The sequence below is a fragment of the Ranitomeya imitator genome, chromosome 6 (assembly GCF_032444005.1).
Source record: "Ranitomeya imitator isolate aRanImi1 chromosome 6, aRanImi1.pri, whole genome shotgun sequence".
In the NCBI taxonomy this organism is placed as follows: domain Eukaryota; kingdom Metazoa; phylum Chordata; class Amphibia; order Anura; family Dendrobatidae; genus Ranitomeya; species Ranitomeya imitator.
Window position 1 is genome coordinate 78,679,769 of NC_091287.1, and position 12,906 is coordinate 78,692,674.

General features: G+C 39.5%; 1 protein-coding gene across 1 annotated transcript in view; it reads right to left on the reverse strand.

Moving 5' to 3' along the window:
• DNAH11 (dynein axonemal heavy chain 11) overlaps positions 1–12,906 on the reverse strand; it is a 380,134-nt gene that overhangs the window by 159,584 nt on the left and 207,644 nt on the right. Inside the window, exons 46-49 of the mRNA XM_069729806.1 lie at positions 10,101–10,274; positions 8,728–8,932; positions 3,282–3,447; positions 1,451–1,553 (exon numbers count right to left, since the gene is read on the reverse strand). Of these exons, the coding sequence (XP_069585907.1) occupies positions 1,451–1,553; positions 3,282–3,447; positions 8,728–8,932; positions 10,101–10,274 (648 nt within the window). The remainder of the gene's footprint in view (positions 1–1,450; positions 1,554–3,281; positions 3,448–8,727; positions 8,933–10,100; positions 10,275–12,906) is intronic.

Below are 12,906 nucleotides of genomic sequence, written 5' to 3' on the forward strand. Positions count from 1 at the left end.
CTTATCGCAGAAGTTGCCGGCGCATGCGCAGAAGATCCCTGAATGCAGTGCCCACAGAAGGGAGGATGAGGTATGTATTCCTGAGGGAGTACAGGGCACAGGTGCAGGATTCCGGGGGGAGAGGGAAAAACTGATGCTGATAGGAGGAGGTAAGTATAAGGGCTCACTCATAATCACTTGCGAGAAACTCGGATGAGTCTCGCACGGCAATACCCGGCACTGCACCTGGCACTCAGGAGCAGAGCGTGCGGCTCCATGTATTCCTATGCGGCAGCACGCTCCGATCTGAGTGCCGGCAGCAGCGCCGGGTATTAACATATGAGACTCATCCGAGTTGCTCGCAAGTGAGTATGAGCCCTTACAGTGAAGACAGGAGACAGAGATTTTTTTCCAGCACTGCACCATGAGCCTTGAAATAATCATTAACATAAAGACAGAATATAATATTTCTCAGCAACAAGATCATTAATATGAGGCATACAGGTAAGACTAGTGTAATATTTCTATTACCTGTATGCCCATATTAATAGGTCATATACGTCTGGGTGGGGGGAGGGTGACAGATTCCCTGTAATATACACACATGGAGCATTTCCCGCTGTATAATATTAGCTAAGTGCACAAATGCTTATCAAATTTAATGGGGGTGTTCCCTTTAATTAGAAGTGAGCCCCTGCTACAGGCTATTATAAAGAAACAAACTGCAATGTATTCAATTTCTGAGTCTATGCCACTGCTCCTGGTATCTTTGGCTGCAGCGCTGGCGTCACGGTAATTAGTGAGTTCCATAGCTGTGAGCGGGGGCATTCACATGTAGACAAAACTTCCCGCTCAGAGCCGCTGACACAATGATTGGCTGCTAACATCAGTACCACAACCAAAGCCGGACATCGGGCACAGCAGGGAGACAAGACGGTGGATCTGGGGAAGGTAAGTACTGTGGACTTGTTTCTTTATAGTAGATAGCATGCAATCTGGGATTAACTATTAATGAAAGGGAACAAACCCTTTAAGCTTAGGAGAAGACAGATAAGAGTTACAAACTCTGCCATCAGGTGGAGCTCGCTGAAGGATTTAGAAGCATTTCATTTCTGTAGCCAGGTTTGTACAATGGATCATAGCGGCTGCAGAAGCCAACATTTTTGTCATTTTTTAATTAAATCACATGGCAAAATTAATGTTTAACTAAAGATTCATGTAAGTAAAAAAAGTGCCTGAAGGTGTCCATATCCTATAAAGTGTAAGTGCACTTTCATAAATGTTGTGATGTCATATACTAAAATGAGGGCGCTCAGACGCTCCACTGTGCTGTGCTCTCCTACCAAACTAACGAAGGGAATAGAAAGTCTAGAAGCCATTCTTCAGTCTGAGATCGTTCTCAGCAAACAGACCTCCATTGGTCAAAACTACTTACATGTCTCTGTGCCATATGATCACACCTGTCAATTACCTGCAATCGCTGGTTAATAGTAAAGCTTCCTGCAGTTGGATTCATACAAGCGACATATTGACAATTATGAACTTCTTTAAGGGTCATTTTTTGCCTCTCATACCTGCAGTAACAGATGAGGAAGACATAATAATACTGAATTTCAGTATCTGTTTAACTATATTAATAATATATAGTGATGAGCGAATATACTGGTTACTCGAGATTTCCCGAGCATGCTCGGGGGTCCTCCGAGTATTTTTTAGGGCTCGTAAATTTAGTTTTTATTGCCGCAGCTGAATGATTTACATCTGTTAGCCAGCATAAGTACATGTGGGGGTTGCCTGGTTGCTAGGGAATCCCCACATGTACTTCTGCTGGCTAACTGATGTAAAACATTCAGCTGCGGCAATAAAAACTAAATTTCCGAGCACTAAAAAAATACTCGGAGGACCCCCGAGTGTGCTCGGGAAATCTCAAGTAACGAGTATATTCGCTCATCACTAATAATATACATTGATCAAATGAAAAATTAAAAGTTATACAATAAAGGGTTTATTTGAAAAATCGATGACAAGTACGGTATTTAAATTTATTCAGTTTTCTAATATACTTTCTGTATCAGTTTAGGTCACATAATGTATGCGGCTCCTTATAAAACACCGAACAAATAAGTGTCACCATATAACTAGAAGTGGTGTGCCAGTTGGGCACAAAAACAGTGTGCTCTAAGATGCAGCTTTTACACATTCAGTTTTTTTTACAAGTGAAATACATTATAAACACATACTCCTCGATTCATCAAGATGATAATTTTTTATATTGGTCTTGATAAGGGGGCGGGCTGGAGTGCAAATTTCCTGATTCATTAAGAAACACATGCCTCAGTTGAGGCGAAAAATGTCATGCACCTCTGTGCACCTCGCCATAAATCTTACTCCTGTCAGTGACTGAAGTAAAGCCCCCGTCACACAAAGCGAGATCGCTAGTGAGATCGCTGGGTCACAAGTTTTGTGACGCAACAGCGACCTCAGTAGCCATCTCGCTATGTGTGACACGTAGCAGCGACCAGGCCCCTGCTGTGAGATCGCTTGTAGTGTCGGAATGGCCTGGACCTTTTTTTGGTCGTTGAGGTCCCACTGGGTAGCACACATCGCTGTGTTTGACACCTTACCAACAACCTCATGACAGGACGTCCCTCATTGAGGTCTGTTAATCGTCATGAAATAGCTGCCATGTGACATCGTTGTACAGGTCGCTACAGGTCGCCGCATCGCTGCTGCGTCGTTGGGGAGATCTCACAGTTTGACATCTCACCAGTGACCACATAGCGACGCAGCAACGATCCCTGACAGGTCGTATCGTTGTCGGGATCGCTTTGGCGTCGCTAAGTGTGACGGGGCCTTAAGATTTGCAGCATAAACAACACCACTTGCCATAAATTTGAAGAGCAGGGTCAAAATGCCCCATCATGAGTCTGTTCTGCTCACCTTGTCGGAGCTGGGCGAAAATGGCATAAAACACTAAAAGTTGCAACATTTCTGAATAGCCTTGCTTCATGCAAAATTATTTGTGATTTTTCAAAGTTTTTTATGCCAGAATTCTGCAATAAAAGCTTTGATGAATCAGGGACATTGTCCTATAACGGTAACAATTTCTGCACTTATCTGTTCTTTACATGACCAGGGAAGGGGTTTTTTTTATCTTTTGTCAGAAAAAGACAGCTGAAAGATCTGTAAATAGTAAATAAAAAAGGCACTATGGAAATTGTATAACTCTTCCATTTTCATATAACAATTTTTTAGCTGAAAGAGGAATATTCCTCTAATTTAGAAACAAATTAACACTTTACCAGTGGCCATAATCAAAGTGCTGTCTAATCAGGGCATGAGGCTGGACAGTTCCATACTTGTCGACCTCAGGCATGTTCAAGTCATCAATGAAATACACCAACTTTTTGTTTCCAATAGGACCAAAGTTGCGCCCTGCTTTCTTCTCCAAAGACTTCTCAAGTATCCCTGTAAAATAGAGAGATTACCCATAAATAGTGTTCCTCTAAATACCAATAATAAGATCATGAAGGAAAGGTCTCCATGCAAAATAGCTGAACACATAATGTAATGATTATTTTATATCATAATCAGAATAGATCTATATATTCAGAAATAATTTCAATAAAACGTCTGATAAGTTTTAGGTCAGGAAAAAGAATAAAATGTGATACTAGTGACACATTCTTTATAAGGTATATTTGAGACCCAACAATGTTTATGGCATGCTATGGCAAAATGCCTTTTTGTCATTATTACACTGCTGTTGATAACTCTATGCTACAAGCTGAATTGATGTAGGGCTTAGTTATTAGTCATATGATGACACCAGTAACGTCCCCAATGGGCCCCTATGACTTAGGCTAATTTCACACTAGCGTTCGGCAGGGCTGCGGATGTCAACCTTCTTCCTCCACTGCCGCACCTCTTCCTTCAGCTCCGCCTACGTCCTGCGTACCCCAACTTTAACATTGGGTACGCAGGCCATGCGGATGTATGTGGATGCCTCCGCATGCATCGTTTTGATGCTGTGCCGACCGCAACAAAATGCAACATGTTGCGTTCGGCGCAGTTCAATGTTATGCAGGACGCATGCAGATGTTGGTGGAACTGAAGGAGGGGGTGCGGCAGTGGGCGGGGCTTAATGGAGGAAGACGGCTGCCATCCGCAGCCCTGCCGAACGCTAGTGTGAAACCAGCCTTAAAATGGGGTTGATGTTTTTCCATCTAGGAATTTTACTGGTCTTTTACTTCATATGGTATTTTTCTAGAAAAAAATTGTAAAAAAAAAGCCTTGAAGACAGTTGAGACAAAAGAATACAGAGGATTTAAGAGCACACAAAAAGTCCTTTGGGTGGAAACTTCATACCTGGAGACAAGGATTTCATGCTAAGAAAATATACCTACAATACTTTCAGATAAGAGAATCATAGAATGTTAGAGTTGGAAGAGACCTTATTGGTCATCGTGTCCAACCCCCTGCTCAATGCAGAATTCTCTAAACCATCTCAGACAGATGTCTGTACAGCTTCTGTTTGAAGACTTCCATTGAAAGAGAACTCACCACCTCTTGTTGCAGCCTGTTCCACTCATTGATCACCCTCACTGTCAATAAGTTTTTTCTAATATCTAATCTGTATTTTCTCCCTTTCAGTTTCATTCCATTGCTTCTCATGCTTCCATGTGCAAATGAGAATAAAGATGATCCCTCTACACCGACAGCCCTTTAGATATTTGTAGACAGCTATTAAGACTCCTCTTAGCCTTCTTTTTTGCAAGCTGAACATTTCTAGATCCTTTAATCATACCTTGCAGGACATACTTGGCAGTCTGTTCACCATCCTGGAAGCTCTTCTGTGAACTTGCTCGTTTTTCAATGTCTTTTTTAAAATGTGGTGCCCAAAATTGAACACAGTATTCCAAATGTGGACTGACCAAGGAGGAGTAGAGGGGGATAATTACTTCACATCATCTAGGCTTGTATGCTTCTCTTAACACATCCTAGAACTGTGTTTGCCTTTTTTGCTGCTGCATCACACTGTTGACTCATGTGCAGTCTGTGAATTATTAGTATACCCAAGTCTTTTTCATACGCGCTATTGCTTAGTTCTATTCCTCCCATTCTGTAGATGTATTTTTTGTTTTTCATGCCCAGATGTAGAATCTTGCATTTCTTCCTGCTAAATACCATTCTATTAGTCGCTGTCCATTGTTCAAGCTTATCTAGATCCTTCTGAATCCTTTCGGTCTTCATTAGTGTTAGTTATCCCTCCTAGCTTAGCGCAGTCTGCAAATATGATCAGTTTAACTTCAGCTACCTGATCTAGATCATTTATAAAAAATGTTGAACGACACTGGGGCTAGGACAGATCCTTGTGGTACCCCACTTGCAACACTCTTCCAATTGGATGTGCAACCATTTATTACCACCCTGAGTACGATCACTGAGCCAGTTAAGATCTTGACTTGTTTGTTACAAACCCATGCTGGCTCTGGTTAATTACTATATTGTTATTATCCATGTACTTACATACATGTTCTTTAATAATTTGTTCAAAGGTATTTCCTGGTATAGAAGTAAGGCTCACAGGCCTGTGCTTTCCTGGCTCCATCTTCTTTCCTTTTTTGAAGATCAGGACAAAATTTGCCCGTTTCCAAACTTCTGGGACGTCTGCTGTTCTCCAGAATTTTTCAGAGATTCTGGCCAGTGGTTCTGCAATTTCCTCTGATAACTCTTTCATTACCCTAGGAAGTAATTCATGTGGACCAAGAGATTTAAATTCATTTAAATTAGCTTAGTGTTCCCACAACATCTCTCCATTTATAGATAGTGTGGTTTCTTTTATTCTTTTGATGGCACCATGAAGATCAATTGATGTTACAGTTGTTTTCTTAGAGAACACAGATGCAAAATATGAATGTAAAAGTTTGGCCTTCTCAACATCAACATCATTTTTGACCACTTCACCCTTTTCATCCTGTAAAAATCCTATAGCGTCTTTGATTTTTCTTTTGACATACCCTCAAAATCCTTTTTGTAACGGCTTTTTGTCTCCCTTGCAAGCCTTAATTCATTACTGACTTTAGCTCTTTTAAATCTTGCCCTGCATTCCCTGCAGACACTATATTCTTCTTTACTGTAGACATGCCATATCTTTTCATTTAATATAGATTTATTTTTTTCTTTCCAACAAGCGATTAAGTTCTGTGATCATCCATGCTGGTCTCTGGGATTATTACCAATTGTGCAGTGGGAATTTCATTTAGCAAAATCTACCATCTTACTTGGACACTTCTGTCCTTTAAACAACCATTGTGTTAGTAAACACGGGAACACAGGTTCGAACTACGAGAAAGCTGCACAAACCCCATCCGGTTCCTGTACAGACTATAGAATCTAGCAACGCAGGCCCTAGCTGCTTCAGCACGACCTGGATAAAAAGGTATTAACTAGAGAAGACAACTAGGACTTAGCTCTCTAAAAGGCCATCAAGTGCATCACATACCTCCTAAGGAATCCAGGCAGAATTCACTAAAGACTATCACCAGCAGAGAAGACAAGCAGTGGTTAGATTTAAATAGTAGCACCTGCAATGTGATAGGACAGGCTATATAACAAATGAAAAACACCTGCTGTCCAAAATGGATGGACAAAGGCATAAGGTAATCAGCACCCGGACAGTGACAGAATTTTCTGTGGCTCAGTGAACAGAGATGCCTACAGCAGAGGACTGCTGGATCAAATCCCTAGGAATAAAAGGTGCCAACACTTTTGGCCATAACTGTATTTATAAAGGTGCTACTGACAGGAAATTCTCACTGGATGTCGGTAACAACCCATTAATTTTACACAGTCAAAGAAATCAAACCATAGATGTCCATAAATTAAGTTATGTGGTGTAATAATGAGAAATTACACAGGAAAAAAGTATTGAATACATGAAGAAAGGGGTGGGAAAAGCAATGGAAAGTCATGACACCAGCTATTTATTTTTATTTTACTTTACAGAAAGACACAATTGTTTCAAAGAAAACAATATGAAATGCACTCAAACTTCATAGCGTGTATGAACACTCACCATTCAAGTCTTCATTGCTGAACAAAAAACATGCTCAAGCACATTTAAAGTCTGCTCATCAACATTTAGACAAGCCTGAGAGATACTGGGAGAATATAGTCTGGTCACATGAGACAAAAATTGAACTATCTGGATACCATAAATGCCATAATACACACCATGTTTGGAGGCAAAAAATCACTGCATATCACCCCAATAAAAACACCATACAAAGAGTGAAGCCTGGAGGTTGGAACTTCATAGTGTGGGGCTGTTCTTCAGCATGAGGCACTGGCAAACTTCATTGAAGGAAGGATGAATGGACAAATGTACAGAGGTAGTCTTAATAAACATCTGCAGCCATCTATAAGGATGATGAAGATGAAAAGTGGACATTTCAGCAAGGCAATGACCCCAAACATACAGCTAATAAAGCTCTCAATTGGATTCAGAGAAAGAAAAAGCTTCTAGAATGGCCCAGCAAATCTCACGACCTAAATCCAGTAGGAAATATGTGGAAGGAACTACAGTAAAGCTCAGAGTTTATAGGAGGAGCACACGGGATCTTCAGGATTTGAAGAATCTATATGTTGAAGAATGGAACAAAGTCACACCTAAGCAATGCATGCAACAAGTTTCTCCATACAGGAACCATTTTGAAGCTGTCATCACCAACAAAGGCTTGTGTATGAAGTATTAATTAAATTTCAGTAAGAATGTTCAATACTTTTTTCCTGTGTAATTTTTCAATATTACACATAATTTATGGACATCTACAGTTTGATTTCCTATCATGAATCTCAGTCTCTATCTCGAACACAAGAACAATCTTAAAAACTTTCACAAGGTTGCATTTCATAGAATATTTTTTATCCCATAACATGAAAGTACGGTTAATAATATAACTTTCATTTCAAAGTATTCAGTTGTACTCAAATTAGTTGCTGCAAAACTGAATACACCATACATCAAATACCGATACATCTAGTATTTTATATAAACTCCATGATTTTTAAGGACAGCAACAAGTTTTCTGGACATGGAATGAAGTTGGCGACATAGCGTAACATTTATCTTATTCCATTCTTCAAGAACGACCTCTTTTAGAGACTGAATGCTTGATGGAGGGTGATGTTCAACATGTCTCTTCAGAATTCTCAATAGTTGTTTGGTTGGATTCAGATCAGGAGACATACTTGACAACTGAATCACTTTCTGTTCTTCTTCAGAAATTAAACAGATGTGTGTTTCGCATCAGTAACTACAACACTGTATATCGGTAAATAATCAATGTAAAATACAATATTTTTACAGATCTAAGTTGGCATTTATACTGTATCTTTGTTGTTTTAGTCTATAGTTTCAAATCCCCTGCATACATGCCCAACTAACTCCAGCCACAACTAGAGGGGAATTATGAATTTACTACATACTGTTCATAAATTTAACTCACCTATAATAGTGTCTAAGCACCCCCCCCCATTCAATTTTGTGCCAATGCATATGATTTGGAGCTCAATCAGAAAATAGGAGTTCAAAATATTTTATAGATATTTAAAGAAACACCAAGAAGTAAGACGGACATTCAAAGGACATTTTAAGGACTTTACACTGAAAAAAATTATTGTACACTATATCATTAAGCAATCAATTTAATGTGAGAGAATGTTACCCCAATAAGTGAATCTTACTTTGCAGAGCAGCAGATGTGGTATAATAGTTGAATGGAACCTTGGATATCATGTACTGATCGGATAAACTTGCTAGTCTATCATTCAGAAATACTGTCTTGCCCACTCCTGCGCTGCCAACAAGCATCACTGGCTTAGACTTTTTTACAAGTAGATCTGTGAAGTATCCAAGGCATGTGGTTTCAGAAGTATGGACGAAAACTGCCTATAATAAATCAAACAAAAAAAAAAAAAGAAACTATAGCTTATATAATATCATTCCTATTCAGCTTTTTCCGCTTGAGGTTATATTTTCTTAACAAATATAAATAGTGTTATCAAAGCTATTGTTGCTGTTATACAAAAAAAAATTGAAATTTAAAAGGAAACCCACAAGTTATGACTATCCAGGAAAAACAAAATGTGCCTAAGAACTAACAGGCAGGTAGTTGCCACCTACCTGCCTGTTGTGCCCTGCACCGTTCTCCGCTGGCACTCAGAGGTCACAGACTTCTGCTGACATGGTGGGACTACTGGTGTCATGCTGATTGATAGCTGCCTCTCCGCTGCCTAATTGTGGAAGCTGGCTGTCAATCAGCATGACACCATTAGTCCCGCCCTGTCAACAAGAAGAGAACCTGCTGCTCTATTGACAGGGAGCAGCTGAATATCTGGCAGGAGCGGTCAATGACCGGCGCCAGTTACAAAAGACGGGTAGTTGCCTCTGTTAGTAAGTACATGCCTTTTTTTTTTAAGTCCCAGATATCACCTGTAAGGGTATATGCACACATCATTTTTAAGGTGCAGAAGCAACTGCCGAGTTTTTCCTTGGCAAATCTTTTTTCTTGAAGTCGCCTTATTACCTTCGTTTCATACAGCAGGTTCGCAGACAGAGTCTTTTTTTCTATAATGCTATGTTATTTATCTACTTAACGGTTTCTCTAGAGCCGTCAAAAATAGTAACAAAAGACTGAACATATGCATAGCAATGTTTTTACTTCGTTGTGCAGTATGTTTATGTTTTTGTGCCGCTTTTTTAGGCAGGTACCAAGCAGAATCTGCCTGAAAAAAGACACTGTGTTCACATATTCATTTCAAAGTGTTTTCCAGGATTGACTTTAAATTTTCAAACACCTCAAATAACATAGTTATTTCTGTAAAACCCATTTCATGATCACCTCCATCTAACTAAATGCTGGTTTTGAAATCACAGCCTTACATGACTTCGGACTATTCCAAAGACGCAATAAAAATAATAAAACAGCAATAACAAGACACAATCATCTTCCTTATATTTTCCATCATCACTACCTGCTTTCAAGCATTTTTTATTATCACTATTGGCAAAGAATTCAAAACAAAAAAAGGCATTCCTTCCTGACCATACAACGTACCTGTAGAGGGGTCTCAGGGTCCATATCAAATTTGGGAACTTTTTCACTCCAAGGCATAAACTTCCTGGCTTTGTTATCCAAATAATAATCAAAAACTGTTCCTTGGCCTGGAAATTTCACCGCTTTCATCTCTTTGATCCACCACTGACTGAATTCAGCTCTGTAGTCCATTAACTGAAACAAAAAAGCAGGATAAAAAATAAAACCTTATAAGCTATGCAGATGCATCATTTCTGCAACAAGTTTGCACACATTACACATGGCCAGCAGAACTCCAACACTTCGGCTTCTCAGCGCTTTAAAGAAGAAACAAACTGTTCATATTAACTCTACACCGTAAACTATATACTTTATATATTTCTTGTACTAAACCAATTTTACGCAAAATTGTTTTAACAAATGAAATGCCGTAAAAATAGGTTTGTAAAAAAATAAATTATTGGGAGATGATTTTGATACATAATCAAATGCAGGAAGGCAAAATATTGCAGTTAAAGAGGTTTTTGCTAAATTGTAAGTTATCCGATATCCAAAGGATAGGACAGTATTACAGTATTCTGGCATAAAAACCTTTGAAAAGTCACATAATTTGGGGGCAACTGGTGGCTGTGATAAAATTTTGTAATTTCTTTTTCCAATAACTTTATTGAAATTTTATATCAACTTGGGGAGGGAGGGAAGGATGAAGGAGAGGAATAAAGGGATAGGAAGGAAAATGGGAAGGAAGGGAAGGGTAGGGAATGAAGGCAAGGAGGGATAAAAGGAGATGTACCTATGGGAATAGGGGAGAGACAAGCAATCATACATTTCTCTAGATCAGGGCCGGACTGGGACTAATATTCAGCCCTGGCATTTGAAGTTACACAGACCCACTTGTCACATGGTGACTGTATAATATCTTTGTACACTTGTAGGCAGGGCCAATTTTAGGCAAAGTGGGGCCCTAGGCAAAGTTTAAAATGGGGCCCCAAATGCTAACATATTGCACATCACACAAAAGCATTTCGGTTGTATTTACAAGCGCTGAGTTCAGGCCGCTAAATGAGTTTGATCGACAATACTGAAGTTGTTCAACGCTTGTTTCCCGGCCTCTTTCCACCAGCTGAGGAATAATGATGGGACAGAACGATCACTAATAGATCACTAACAGATCACCATACAGTATCATGTTATCAGCAGCACATCTACAGTTTACTCCGGCGATGTGCTGTTGAGAACAATGATTTTTGTTCCAGCAAAAACAATCTGAATATGCAGCATTTTACTTGTTTAGTAAAATACACCCCATAGTCCTCCATATATTATAATGTGCACCACAGTCCTCCATATAGTATAATACACTCCATATAGTCCTCCATATATTAAAATACACTGCTCAGTCCTCCATATAGCAGGATACACTCCTCATAGTGCTCCATATAGTATAATGCACCGCCATAGTCATCCATGTAGTACAATTCACTTTCCATAGTATAATGTCCTCATAGTTCTTCATAAAGTATAGTATATTCCCCATAGTCCTCAATACAGTATAATGCAGCCCACATATAGTATAATGCAGCCACCACCCTACAGAATATAGTGCAGCCAACCCAGTGTATAATGCAGCCACCCCATAGAATATAATGCAGCCACCCCATAGAATATAATGCAGCCCCCTCATAGTGTAATGCAATTCTCTCATAGAGTATGATGCAATCACCCCTCAAAGAATATAAATCTAATACAGCCCCCCATAGAATATAATGTAGCCCCAAATACAATATAATACAGCCCACCTCCCCACAGAATATAATGCAGCCCCATCAAAGAGTATGATGCAATCATCCCTCATAAAATCTAATAAGCCCCCCATAGAATATAATACAGCCCTCCTCCCCATAATATATAATGTAGCCCCCATAGAATATAATGTAGCCCCCCACGTTTTCGTGGTTTCAGTATCCTGTTCTTTCGATGGCTGAGGGTCGCTGTGGTTTGATCCCCAGCTATCAGCAAGTTATCCATTTCCCATAGGTTGGAGATGACTTGCAATTTTGGGAACATTTGAATAAATGAGTGTAAAGCAGTTATACATATTAACCAACATCTATTTAAGACTGAGGCTAAACACAGATTATTTGCAGCAACAACAACAACAACAACAACAACAACAACAACAACACTAGTCCCATAGATATGATCAAGGGGCTAAGAAGAGATCCCACAAAATTCATATGAAATAAAAATATTTTTATTGACAACAGATAAAAAACAGTTGATATATTCCAAGATAATAGGGGATGCCAATAAATAATATAAACACCGATACTGAGCATAAATTTATAGCAACTACCTACATTTAATACATAGTAATGATAACAGAGATCCTGTATCAGTGGTGCTAAAAATATTCCAGCTAGAAAGAACACGTGTTGGATATTGAAAAGGCGGCTACAGTTGAAGATGAAATCGGTCTAAAAACTCTACCACGGCACTTCAATTGGTACCATAGGTGTAATCCTAAGGGCTTACGATTTAAGGCCATTGATCAATTACATCTAGGTATTACGGGTGGGGACCTTGGTAGGGCCTTGGCACAATTGGAATGCCGTTGGATCCATCGTCTAGGGACACTCAGTCCAAATGGTCTCAATGAGAACATGGGTTTCTCTGTTTTTCTTTAAGGGGCATCCTTTTATGGGTGAGGGTTGTTTGGAAGAATTTGTTACTTAGGGGTTCTTTTTATATTGACTGATTTTAACATATTTTCTTTTCCTAGTTTAGATCCAGGGAGGTGGGGAGCAATGGAGTGGATGGATTTGGG